The following is a 13,635-nucleotide window of genomic DNA, read 5'->3' on the forward strand; positions in this document are numbered from 1 at the left end:
ACATGTCAGTACTGTAGGTTTTGTAATCATTTGCACCATATAATATGTATTTTGATTTTTTGATTGAAATTTTGTGGGCCAAATTTATGTCGCAGGGTAAGCCTTTTTTTAGTGTTTGTATATTTAATTGATAAGAATCAATGAGAACACACCCTTAGAACTTTTGACTCCATTTTGTTTTAATGCCATTAAAATAATTGGAAAAAATGTTGAAAAACATTTATAAAAGTTATTTAGTGGTCCAGGATATTTTATTATTTCTGTGATACCTCATTTAAAAGGAGGAAACTGGTCTAATTACAATAAAGCTAAAAACAAAATACATGGACAAGTGACATTGGTTGATAATCCCTATAAGCAATTTCCTATTATAACAATTTATTTCAGACAATATGTAAACCAAAAAAATAAAACAATATATAAACAAATCACTTTGGAGGCTTTCTTGGTGACATTTCATGAAACATTGCAGTTTTCCTTCAACATGGGTTTGTTTTGTTTTTGCTATTAAAAGACAAACCTATTATTTAAAAACAAAACAATCGCCTTGGCAGGTGGGGGTGGTGTTGAATTACTGTGATATAGAATAATACCTTACTGGGGAGAGGCTTTATTATTTCAAGAATTCAATTTCAGATTGTATTTGTTCTTGTTTGCTTCTCTTGCTGCAATGTACGCATTTTCTGTCTCACCAGATAACAGAACTGTTGTACAAGGATGGACGTTATTGCCAGGAGCCTCCAGGACCAACGGGTAGCGTTTCAATTTCGATGATTGTAACTTATCCACAAATCCATTCTTCTGTGTAATGATGGACTAGAAGGATTACAGCAGTAAACAGTTTCTTTTTGAAAGTGAAATTTGAAGACGTTTGGTTATAAATCTTTATATTGATAACAACATTTTTGAGATCTAGGAGGTGTTTGGTTTTATCTTAATTTTTTAAAGATGGAGTTGGGAGGGTTTTTCTTTTCAGATATTGAGGAAATACTTCTTGTAGCACTTACCTATAGGCTTAAAAATCAGTACTCTTTAGTGTTTGTGTGATTTTAATGTTCTGCAGCTGTAATTTAGACATGTAAAGTCCTAAAGAGGCCTTATGGATTTTTCCACTTAAATCTAATTTATTACCCAAAATATGTTATTTTTGACATTTAATGATTTTCTGTTTTCATATAATAAAGCCTAGAATATGTGGTTTTCTGTAAGAAGGTACCCTTCTTGAAAGTTCAGATTTTTCTATCCTAGGTATTAACACAGGGCCCTATACATTTTATGCTTGAATGCATAGGAAAATTACTGTTGTTACAAAACATCTTTGTTAATCTTGGCTTTTCATTGGCTAATAGGCAGCTCTCCACAGGATTACTGTATCTGCTTATTAAAATTATTTAACTTCCTATACTCAACATTTAACAATCCTCACCGATTTTATGTGTTTCCCTAAATGTTGCCCACCAAAAAAAATTAGTATAGAAGTGTGTGTGTACAAGGCATTTATTTATTCTCTCTATTTGTGATTTGGACAGGAAAGGGGTAAGGCCTTGGGCAGGACCACTTCTGTCACTGAGTGGTGGAAAAAAATAGATTGAAGTAAGATTCAGTACTGAAAAGCTGTCACTCGGTCTGAAAATAATTAATATTCCTTTCACTCACCAGTTAGATATGTGCTCCCAAACCACATAATCTCTATGCCTCAGTGATCATTGTTGCCATTTCAGAGCCTCTCATCAGGGTGACATCTCACACCAAAATGATTTCTTATAAATTAATCTTGATAACATGACAGTCTCAGTAATTTTAGTGGAATGCTTTCTCTTGTTTTTTTCCACAGAAGCTGTTGGCTATTTTCTTTATAACTTGATTGACAGCATGAGTGACTCAGAGGTACAGGCCAAGGAGGAGCGTTTGAGACAATACTTCCATCAGCTGAAGGAGATGGTACCATTTCATTTTTTGCTATATAATGCCTGTCCTGCCTGACATGTATCTATTAGATTTGAAATTGCTGCTTTTAAGTACAACCAGACCACTTCTCAATGACATACATGAGTTGGAGACTTAAATTATGTCTGAGATAATTTCTGTTAGACAAATTTCAGTTTGGTTGTCTAAAACTCTGGGTTTTTGTTTTTGTTTTTCTCCTCCCTTCCCTTTGCACAGAATGTAAAAATTCCTGAAAATATCTACAAAGGGATTCGTAATCTGCTGGATAGCTACCATGTTCCTGAATTGATTAAGGTGTGTGTGAAATAGGAATCAACTTTTTAAAATGCTAAATTTATATATAAAAGTATGTTAAAATTTTATTTAAGTATGTTGCTTTTGGCCAAAAATTTATTAAAATGACAACCTTTAAAACAAGGCTTTTCCTTGATGGTTGGTAAATGCTGTTTATATATTGAAGAGTATGTTTAAAGTATTTATTATAATGGTTATAAAGTATGAACACAATTTCTGGAAAATTTTGGGAGGATGGAAAAATTGCAGTAAAATAAGATGAGACTTCCAGAATTTGCTTTTGACATTTGCTAATATATTGTCCACATGTTTTCTAATTCTAATTTAAATCCCAATTTTAGGATGTTAATAAGTTGGTTGAAAGAGAGAAGACAGATCCTCAAAAAGTAAGTAGGTTTTTTTGAGTCTATTATATATGCTGTAATAACTGCATTTAATGAGTATTCTAGACTGTGTCCTTATAAAACTAATAGTTCCTAACAGTTTTGTCATCATCACTATATCTCTAAGAAGTTGGTAAAAACTAATTCCCATGTCACAAAAATCAACATATTTAAGAAATTTGCATTTAATCTCAGGAGATTTATAAACTCCTGGAGTCCATCCACAGATCTCCAGATTAATATCCTTGATAGCATCATGACTTTTAGGAAAGGCCAGTTTTAAAGGGAAGAGTGACAAAGCATACATTTTCTTTGTGGTAAATTTCTTTCCTTTTTTTTTTTTTTTTCCATTTCTGTAGACTGCGCAACTTACATTATCTGATTTGGAGTCTAAACTTGAAAAACTAAAATCTGAAAATCAACCCATAGGAGATGTCCTAAAGCACCTCATATTAATCCTTTGTTCTGAAGAGGTAACATTTGTTTAAATAATTCAAATATGCTGTTAAGGTAAAAATTTCTTTATAGATAAAAGTAGACAAAGCGAAATATAATATTTATGATTTTTATAATTGATTATTATACATCATGTCTTTGAAGAAAGCAATTAAATGAAAGGTTAACTAATTTCAGCTACACCTTGAATGGCATGTTTTCGGGTTGCTCTAGTTTGTTTACGATAATCTGCAAAGTGAATGATAGTAACAGCCGTGATAGGTTTATCATACATGCCAAATGTCCTTTCAAGCCATGGCTCCGGTCTCTTATATCTAGATTGTCAAGCAACTGATACATTCAGTAGTCATTTGCAAGTCAAATATTACCAGGTTGTTAATGCAGGGATTGAAATTCCATTTTCCTGCTGGAAAAAAGCTCTTTCTGAGATAAAGGGTCTCTTGCCTTTTTTCAGCAGGCGTCCAGCTGTACTTTGTGTTCAGTGTGTGCCTGCAATTTGTGGTGTATCACTAGACTTTTTCAGTTTCTAGTCCATGTCATTTGGGTGTATGCCTGTGTTTTTAGGGAAAAAAAAAATACAGCTGACTTTAAGGTTATAACGTGGTACTGTTAAATTCTGAAATTTTTCTTCACATTACTTGGATATTAGACTGTGAGAAACTTTGCAAGGATATATGTTTCTGTGCATGGAAATTGGACTGTGAGTAAGGGCTGACTTGGTACATACTTAATCTGGAAATCCTTTTTAAAATACAATCTAAATCTAAAACATCAAATTTGGCATAATGGCCTGTTTTGCATTGCAGATAACAAGTCTTTTAAACCCTACATATATGTCTTTTCCTGCTTTTTAAAAGGCAAATAAAAATACCAGAGAGCAAAGTGAAGTTACTAACATGAGTCCATTTATTTTAAAAGTACCATTAACTTTTTTTTTTGCACTCTGAATATGAAAGGTAGAAATTTTACTTTTTTATTAATTTCTTGGGTTTTTTTTTTTCCACTTCCATCCTTAATTTTAGAACATGGAAAAGGCTCTTGAATTGAAAGCAAAATATGAATCAGATATGGTTGTCGGTGGCTATGCAGCTTTAATAAATTTGTGCTGTCGACATGATAATGCAGAAGATGCACTGAACCTGAAGCGAGAATTGTGAGTACCCTGGCACTGAAACAAATCATCAGCATTTATGCTGATATACAGTCTTTGATGGATCATGTAGATTGAATACTACTCTCATGTAATGTAAATTTAAAAAATTCTTTTTTGTCAGCATTGTTGAAATTTCATACTATATGACTCTGATTAATTATGGCTTGTTTTCTGCAAGAAGCCTTTGTTTTAAGTATAAGACATCCTGTTTTTTTTAAAGCCCTTTTTTTTCCCATTGATTCTACAACTGCATATCACAACAGTGGTGCTGGTAACTGTTTTATAAGGCTTGTTAAACATTCTCTTTTCTGTACTGTAGTGTAAATAAAATTCTCTCCATTTCTCAGGTGTCTTTGGTTCCCATGCTGATAGATTTACCAAATAAAAATGTATCTTTTTGGATATTTCAGTATTTATAACAGAGTTAGAATCACCTTAAGTGCACGAAGCCAAGAAGTTCCTTTTTTAGCATCACTTGCAGATGGAAAGATGAAGTGGATATGTAGTATTAGATTTTTACTTCTTTTGTCACTTTGAATATAATTACATGTGAATTTGAATATGGTTTCAAAATAACAATTCAGACTGTCTGATGAGTTTTTTAAAGTGATCAAATGGATATTGCAGTCCTTTTTACAATTAACCAGTTTCTAACATAATATAAATGTGGCTTTAATTTTTAGTGACCGTTTAGATTCATCTGCTGTCCTTGACACCGGCAAGTATTTAGGACTTGTAAAAGTATTGGGGAAACATGGCAAGCTCCAAGGTAAGTGGCAGCACATAAAGGAAATATCTGGTGCAAGTATCTTGCCACTGGAATAACATGTGAGTTGATATTAATGGTATATCATATCCCGCAAAGTGCTTGAACACTTTGCATACAAATTTGCATGTGAATCCAGCCAGAGCTGCATGGACAGTGTAGGCCATTAGTTTTAATGGATTGGCAAGCTTGTCATTTACATTTGCACAGCTCAGTGCTTTTTGCATTTCTGCAGCTAGTTTTTATTAGCATTGCTGTTTGGATTGAGTTTGAAGATCATGACTTGTGGCACAATTTGCTTATACGCCTGCATTAATGGCTTTGTTTTTGTTTAAGTATATTGGAAGGCTGAACATAAAACCTATAAACATAACCTTTATTAAGAATATGAATTTTGCAGGAATCTTTGTCTTAACTTTTAATAACATTAATAAAATGTATACTTTAATAAGGTTTTACTTAGAAGTTTGTAGGGAAAGCCCTAACTGATGATATCATCGATGTTGTCTGCTCCCATTTTCTCATTGTTGAGATTATGCTAAGCCTAATATAATGAATTACACTTGATAATATATTCTTTCCATTCACTTGTTTCTTAACTTTCTCCTTGGGCTTTATTTTGAAACTTTTTTTAAGCCTCCCTCTCTTCTTTTTATTCATAGAGAAGTTTTTTTTTTTAAGCTTTGTAGTGAAAAATGTATGGAGAAAATATTTGATGTGAACATTAAATGTTTTTCCTAGGAAACCTAACACAGAAAATTCTTTATAAAGATTAGCCTGCTTTTTAAAAAATCACTTTCTGTAAAGCGGTCAAAACATTTTGTCTGTGCCATAATTAAGAACAACATTATAAAAATGCACTTATTCCATATCCTAAAATGTTTGTTTCTGCCTTCCTAATGAAGATTAATGAATCTAATGTATTAACATGCGGTCTTTTGGAAAGCTTTCATTGGCTCTGCTTGGCTAATTAGTATCGACATAGCAAACAGGCCCTATCGGTATCAGACCATTAGTCTGGCTGTATATACAGTGTAAACACATCTTTATTATCTGGCCTCCTGACAAGCCATCTGCTGAAGAAACAATGGTGTGATTTAGCAGATGTTAGCTCTGAACGATAAAAGCATCCATTTAGGAGGATCTTACAGCTATAGGGCAGACCGTACAGGGTTATGTGGTGCAGAGTGGGCACACAGTCCCTATCTATAATTTGTAGTCAAAGTTGCAGGGAAATGATAAAACCATGCTATTGTGGATTTATAATTGTAGTCTCGTTTAGAAATGCAAGTAGTAATTAACTTGAAATCGGCATTATACACTAGAATTTACATTCCTGCTGGGCTTGAAATGCTCTTTTAATAGCAGTTTGTTTTCCCTACATGAAATTACCTAAGGGTCTTTTGTGCTACTTCATTGTAGATGCTATTAACATTCTAAAGGAGATGAAAGAGAAGGATGTTCTTATCAAAGATGCAACAGTCCTGTCCTTTTTCCACATCCTAAATGGCGCGGCTTTAAGAGGTGAAACTGAAACAGTAAAACAGTTGCACGAAGCCATCGTGACTCTGGGGTTAGCGAAACCATCCTCCAGCTTAAGTTCCCCATTGGTCACCCTGTATCTGGAAAAGTAAGTTAATTGAATTTTACATTTTAAATATTGACATTAAAACAATGAATATAATATCTTGGGGATTATACTTTGTAAATGCTCTGTGGTGCTGTGTAAGCGTTGGAGGTTGTTACTTGCCGCAGAATAAGAGGACATCTACAGAGTAGGTGGCCTTTAAAATTACCAGCAGCCCTGTGGTCCAGTGGATTACTTCTTAATGGAATGGTAATTTTTTTTTTTTTTGGTGGGGCAAGTGATGATGTTATATGAAGTCAGATCTAGTTTTTCCCAGTTTTAAGCCTTATAAGTGTTAATTATTAATAAATATAAGAAAAAAGGATTCTCTGGGGCTTTTGATTATGCTTCCTGAAGGTTATTCAGGTAATAATGTGGCAGCGTTTCTTCAGTGCTCCTTTTCACCATGTAGTACCTTCATTGAATGTACCAATATAGTAGTTATTCTGGCTTCTGTTAAATATTGTAGAAGATGTCTCTTATGGGAAGAAGATGAATTTTGTTGACAGGGTAAGATTTACTGAGTTTAAAATTTTAACATTTGGAGCCCTCGTCTTGGTGCCAAATTTAAGGTCAACCTGTTCTCTTGGTGGCAAATTTATTATTTATTATTAATTTAAATTTATTATTCTTTTGGTGCCAAATTTAAAGTCAGCCTATTCTCTTGTAGTAAGTGAAACATTTTAGTTTCATGATGAAATACCCTTTCTTATCTTTTCCTTTAGCATTTATTTTTCTTTTCTATTTTATTTATTTATTTTTTGGCTGTGCCTGCAGCATGTGGAAGTTCCTGGGCCAGGGGTTGAACCTGTGCCATGGCAGTGACAGCACTGGATTCTTGACCCACTGAGCCACCAGGGAACTCCTGTTTTTCTTTTCTATTTTTAAAAATTTCTTAGATTTTACCTCTTTGTCATCTTTTCAATGGCTTAATGCAGTTTTTAATCTACTTATTTTGTGATCTGGATTTTCTGATTTTAATTTGGATGTTGCCCTCTTAATGCCAGGAGAGAAATTAAAGGTAGATCATAACAGTTCTCATTCTTCCCAAATTTCTAGTAGTTTTTCTTTCTTTATTAGAGGGTGTAATTAATTGAATATAGTGAGTGATTTAGTATTAAATTTAAAATATAGAATAAAAACCATCTCTCTTAACTATGTTGGGAAATATGTGAATATATACATACATACGCACACATAAATACACACACGTTTTATGAAATAATTCTTTACCATCCAATCAAAAAAACAGTTTATCAGGCGAGATGATTGGCTAAATCTTAACCTCCACAATCTCAGCATTACATCTTTTTAAAGAAATAGTGATTCAAACAATTACTGTGTTATTGAATTCTCATGTTCACAGCCAACTTTATATAGAAATCCTATAATTAATATGCTTCCTCCTAGAATTTTTTTGATTGTTTAAAAGACCCATCTCTGCAAATTGCATGTGGAGCTCTGCATAGGGATTTGAAAGAAATGGGCCCAGTGCCCAAAAGAATTAGGCCCTCCTCCACCACTGGGCAAAAATAAAATAATTAACAATGAAAACGAGGGCTGTGGTAGAAAAGTATCTTACAATAGAAATACTTTGAGGACAGAGGAGATAGAAAAGTTTTCTGAAAGAGGTCTGCAGGTGGGGCTCATGAACCAAGCAGAGCTTCCCCCAAGGGAAATAGAAGGAGCATGGGATGCAGATGTTAACCTGGAGTGTTTCTGTGCTTTCCTTCTGCGGGCAGTACAGAGATTTGTGTGTCTCTCTAAAATTTGACTGTCCCTGTTTTTTGGGCTAGAGAAATCTAAATTAGTATCTTTAATGGTTTTTTTTTTTTTTTTTAAACTGCTTTCAGGTACAAAGAGAAATTATTACCTCTTTTTATTTGCCTGGGTTTGTTTTTGTTTTTTGCCATCTTTGCCTTGCATAGGCGGTTTCCATGACAAGATTTTTCAGTTTCCTCTATTGTAATAAAAAGGTTTTGTTGACTCTTTTAGAGTCAGGAGAATAATAAAAAGGAGATAAAGGGAATTTCATGTTTGGAGAAAACAGTAGTAGTCGGGGCTAAGTTGGAGGGAAACTTTGAAACTTCCTTTTGATTGTGCTTTCCCCAACCTGATGGAAGCTAGCTGGTTTACTCAGCATCATGACAGGTGCAGTACTAGGGTTAACTACACTGGCCTGCCAAAAAGTCTGCATGTATTTGATTTGATTAAATATGTTTAATCTTCAGTAATATCGTGTAATTGGCCTCAGCAGGTATGAGCTCATCTGGAGTGAGCCTTTTATTCAAACTTAAGCTAAAATTAGGAGAAACCTTTTCAGAACATTGTATAAAATCTTCATTTTTTTCAAAGACAGACATCCTTTTGGAAAGTCATTGCAAAGACTGAAGAGGCTGTCACGTACATATTGTAATTCTGGGACAAATGTATATGTGGTTGTATTCCTTGAGAGATGATCTTTAAGATTCAACGGATCTTAATTTTGGACTGACTTTTTTTTTTTTTTTTTTTTTTTTGTCTTTTTTTTTGTTGTTGTTGTTATTGTTGCTATTTCTTGGGCCGCTCCCGCGGCATATGGAGGTTCCCAGGCTAGGGGTTGAATCGGAGCTGTAGCCACTGACCTACACCAGAGCCACAGCAACGCGGGATCCGAGCCGCGTCTGCAACCTACACCACAGCTCACGGCAACGTCGGATCGTTAACCCACTGAGCAAGGGCAGGGATAGAATCCGCAACCTCATGGTTCCTAGTCGGATTCGTTAACCACTGCGCCACGACGGGAACTCCTGGACTGACTTTTTTAGCATTGAATAAAACACAGGGGAAATTGAATAATCTTAATGGTTTGTGGATATTGTATTAAAAGTTTTACGGTGAAGAAAAATATATACATTTTCTTTCTATTCATTTGCTAAAGGAAATCCAGAATAACTGGAACAACAGGTTTGCAACATTTTGACAAGTCGTTAAACTAATTTGATTTGTGTTACCAAAATAATACTTCCACTGAGCAGAAGAGAGATGTATAGAATTGCGAAAGAAATATGCAAAAATTTTATGTGTTTCATTTACATTGGGATTGTTCGATAAGCCACATGTTTACATGTCATTCAAACAAATGTTAAACATTTTTGCCCACTTAAAAATAATTTTTTTTAATTGAAATCATGCCTGATTCTGAAAGATGACCTGGATCCTCCATATTAAGAAAAAAAGAAATGCTTCAAAATAGGTTAAAAGAGCTTATGAGTAGTCTTTTTGCTGTGGTAAAGGAAAAAACTAATGAAATCTGGGTCATTAGTTTTAAAAGCATAAAAATTTGTATGATGCAGTTTCAGATTCACTTGTTTTATAGCTGATCCATTTTGGTTTCATTGCATATGAAAAGTATCTGAAGCTGTTTAACTGGATTATTTGGTGCAAATGATCAAAGAAGCTTTAATTTCTGCTTTCCATTAAGGGTTTTTCTCTGCTGATTTGTGCTATAATCTGTATATGCCCACATGCATTTCATTTAAGTGAATCATGGACTTTGTATATATAATCCTCCTAGAACTCTTGCTAAGTTAATCTTGAGTCTTTCATAAAGGTCACAGTTTCTGTTAAGGTGAACCTATACCAGTATGTTTTAAAATTCACTGTAACACTTCAGTGTATTACAGCAGTGGGCAGTACACTTTTTACAATGCTGGTTCCTCTGTTATATTATGTTATATACACTCCCCTTCAATTTTGGCATCTTCATTTGCACTGGATACTTTTATTATTTATGGGAATGCTTTCCTTCTAGGGTAAAACTCTTTATGTACTGAAAGGAAATTAAGGAGGTTTGGCTCTTTTACTCCATTATTGCAATTAAGAATTTAGCATCATCAGTGCCAAAGGACAAAAGTGGTTCATTTGCCCTAGGGGGACAGGACAGTGATAAGATGATTTTTCGTCAAGGATCATTGGGTCGTAATTAAGTTACATTCATGGCTATTGCTTTTTGAAGGATGATTGGTAAATGACAGGCTTCATGTGCTTAGTACGGACAGTGTGCAGTAGGGTTTTTTTCTCCCTCTGTCAGAAAATCCTGTTGAGCCTGATAATGTAAATGTGGCATTTTATTCTGAACAAAAGAGCAGGGAAATGAGCTATCTTGTCTAATCATTCAGTTGTTTAACACCGACTTCCAGTTTAGACTCAATTGGCTGGAAAGCACTTGACATGTGAAGTTAGTGCTGTTCCGAACGCATGTTTGAGTAAATTTTAAAGTAAGTGACAGCTAAATTGTACCTAGGGAAATTACAAAGCCTTCAACACAGTTAATTTTTTGGGGAGGATTAGTTGTAATTGCAACACCAGTCTCCTTGAAGATTCCTCATTTATAGATGATGAACAGAAAAAAAAAAAAAAATTCAAGGGCTGGTTCTCTCAGAATAATTTTTGTGAAATCTGTGGTTTCTCCTAAATTGATTTCTTTCCACATCTGCTTAAGGTTTATAGAACAGTTAGTTTTTAGAGTGTTGAGGTGTTTTGCACTCCGCCCACCCTTGTTTTAAACTTTTTTCTCCCCTAAGGCCTCGGTTTTCTTTCTCTCGTGATTTCAGATTTTGGGAGCTTTTTAGTCAGTAAGCTCTTTAGGTAAATTGCCACTTCACTAACACTTTATGCATAATGTTGAAGCACCTTTTCCAATTGAAAATCAGTATTTGTCATTTAAAATTTTGATTAAATTATGGAGCTCCCGTTGTGGTTCAGTGGTTAATGAATCCGACTAGGAACCATGAGGTTGTGGTTCGATCCCTGGCCTCGCTCAGTGGGTTAAGGATCAGGCATTGCCATGAGCTGTGGTGTAGGTTGCAGACGTGGCTTGGATCCTGCTTTGCTGTGGCTGTGGTGTAGGCCGGCGGCTACATCTCCAATTAGACCTCTAGCCACGGGTACGACCCTAGAAAAGGCAGAAAGACAAAAATAAATTAAATAAAATAAAATATTGATTAAACTAAGTATACCTAATTGGAAGTTATTTACTATAAGTTAAGGAGACTATGTTTAAAGCTACTGATAGGTAAATACCTGTAACTGGTTGTTCTTGTCCTAACAGCCAGTCGTATGAAACTCTTGTGATTTTTACAGTTATGTATGAAGGAATTTGAGTTAGGAGAGCTTTGTTTCCTGGTACCTTTAAGTAGTTATTTTTATGATCAGCCTCATGTAAATGTTATGTCCAGGGTTTGTTTTTCTGTCAGTGACATTATAAAGCACACTTTCTCTTTCATAATAAGGACTAAAACAAGAGTTAATATCACATTTGCCATGTGAGTTTCAAGCTTGCCTTTTGGGTGTTCTCCCATCTGATGATGCAAAATTACAGATTATAGTAGTTTTACACGTGGTCAAGTTCCCTTAAACAGTAAAAGAGAAATTCCAGAATGGATTTTAATGTAGGCCAGGTGAATCTATTCAAGTTGATTCAAACTGTTTTAAGTGTTCAAATTACTTATAGGACTCAGCCTATTATATATGTGTGTGTTCTTAAAATTTAGAATTATGGAATTTTCCCTTTCTGTTTTCTGCTCTTATTTCATAGGCTCACAGAATTTTGGGAATGCATATGCTTGAGTTAATTCACATCAATCAAAAATATTTTTAAATGATTGCTTACTTTTAATTAGTAGGTATAGTTTTATTTACAAAAATTCTATCATTGAAATATTTTTGGTGTCTAGTCATTGAAAATACCACAGTAGGTATTTTTCGTGGAGGTAGTAGTATGTTACAGAGTTGATTTTTATTTAACATTATTTGAGGTTTCTGAAAGCAGTGACTAAATGGACTTTAAAAGTTTATTACCTGTTTGTATATAGAGCTTTAGAAATTATGCACTTATCACAGAATCATTTTAGGTCATAGAAACTAGAATCACACTGATAGTCTTCTCCTGCATTTTGGGTATAAAGCAGTTTCCACCTTTTTCCATTTGATACATTGCTACACATACTGATTTCATCCTGCCTAATAAAAGCGGTGTTTTCATCTGATGGTTTTCTCTGCTGGTATGAACATTTGAGTTGATGAACCTAGTTTTGAGTTGGTGAACCAAGTTCATAGAACCTCACGTTAGAGGGAACCCAAAGGTCCTTGAGTTCAATTATTGTGATAATCTGCATCTCATCAGCACTTGTAGAAGTGTGTTACGTTGCTGTAAACTGAGCTACATTCAGTACTTGTCCATTGGGATTGAAATTAAAAAGCCCTCCAAGTATACAACTCTGTTCATAGCAATGTGAATTTTAGATACTTCCTCATATTTTTCATTTCCATCACCCAAAAATTTCAAGCTTTTTTGTTGGTGGTGGTGGTGCTGGTGGTGGGTTTTTTTGCTTTTTTTTAGGGCTGCACCTGGAGCATATGGAGGTTCCCAGGCTAGGGGTCGAATCTGAGCTACAGCTGCTGGCCTATACCACAGCCACAGCAACGTGGGATTCGAGCTTCCTCTGCAACCTACACCACAGCTCACAGCAACACCAGATCCTTAACTCACTGAGTGAGCCCAGGGATTGAACCTGAAACCTCATGGTCCCTAGTCGATTTATTTCCACTGCACCGCACCGCAATGGAAACTCCAAAATTTTCAAGCTTTAATAGGAAAGGTTAATGATGACATCAAACTATATTAGGCATGTACATTTTTATGTCTTTTTAAAGTGACATGATCCAACCAACTAAAAGTCAGAATGTAGATGATAGGGATTGAAAAGAAATGACTAGTCTTTCATTCATTTCTATCATCAGTATACTTTGTATAAAATGTTTCATTATAGATTTCTAATTCATTTTGCTGGCAACCTGGGAGCAGTAACATTGTTACTTAAAATTACTAACAAATATATGAATTATTTCCATTTTGCTATTCTTGTCTTTTCTGTTGTTGTTCTGAGCATGTATAATCTTCGGAAGCATATATTTGGAGACCAAAGACTATTAACATGTCTCTTTGATTGACAGAACAATTATTCAT

The 13,635-nt window shown here is 34.5% G+C and overlaps 1 protein-coding gene across 1 annotated transcript in view; it reads left to right on the plus strand.

Moving 5' to 3' along the window:
• The window catches only part of LRPPRC (leucine rich pentatricopeptide repeat containing), a 116,197-nt gene that overhangs the window by 52,438 nt on the left and 50,124 nt on the right, over positions 1–13,635 (plus strand). The window contains exons 16-23 of the mRNA XM_003125183.6: positions 696–753; positions 1,835–1,941; positions 2,164–2,241; positions 2,583–2,627; positions 2,984–3,097; positions 4,103–4,233; positions 4,917–5,002; positions 6,422–6,629. Of these exons, the coding sequence (XP_003125231.4) occupies positions 696–753; positions 1,835–1,941; positions 2,164–2,241; positions 2,583–2,627; positions 2,984–3,097; positions 4,103–4,233; positions 4,917–5,002; positions 6,422–6,629 (827 nt within the window). The remainder of the gene's footprint in view (positions 1–695; positions 754–1,834; positions 1,942–2,163; positions 2,242–2,582; positions 2,628–2,983; positions 3,098–4,102; positions 4,234–4,916; positions 5,003–6,421; positions 6,630–13,635) is intronic.

The sequence above is a fragment of the Sus scrofa genome, chromosome 3 (genome assembly GCF_000003025.6).
Source record: "Sus scrofa isolate TJ Tabasco breed Duroc chromosome 3, Sscrofa11.1, whole genome shotgun sequence".
NCBI lineage: Eukaryota > Metazoa > Chordata > Mammalia > Artiodactyla > Suidae > Sus > Sus scrofa.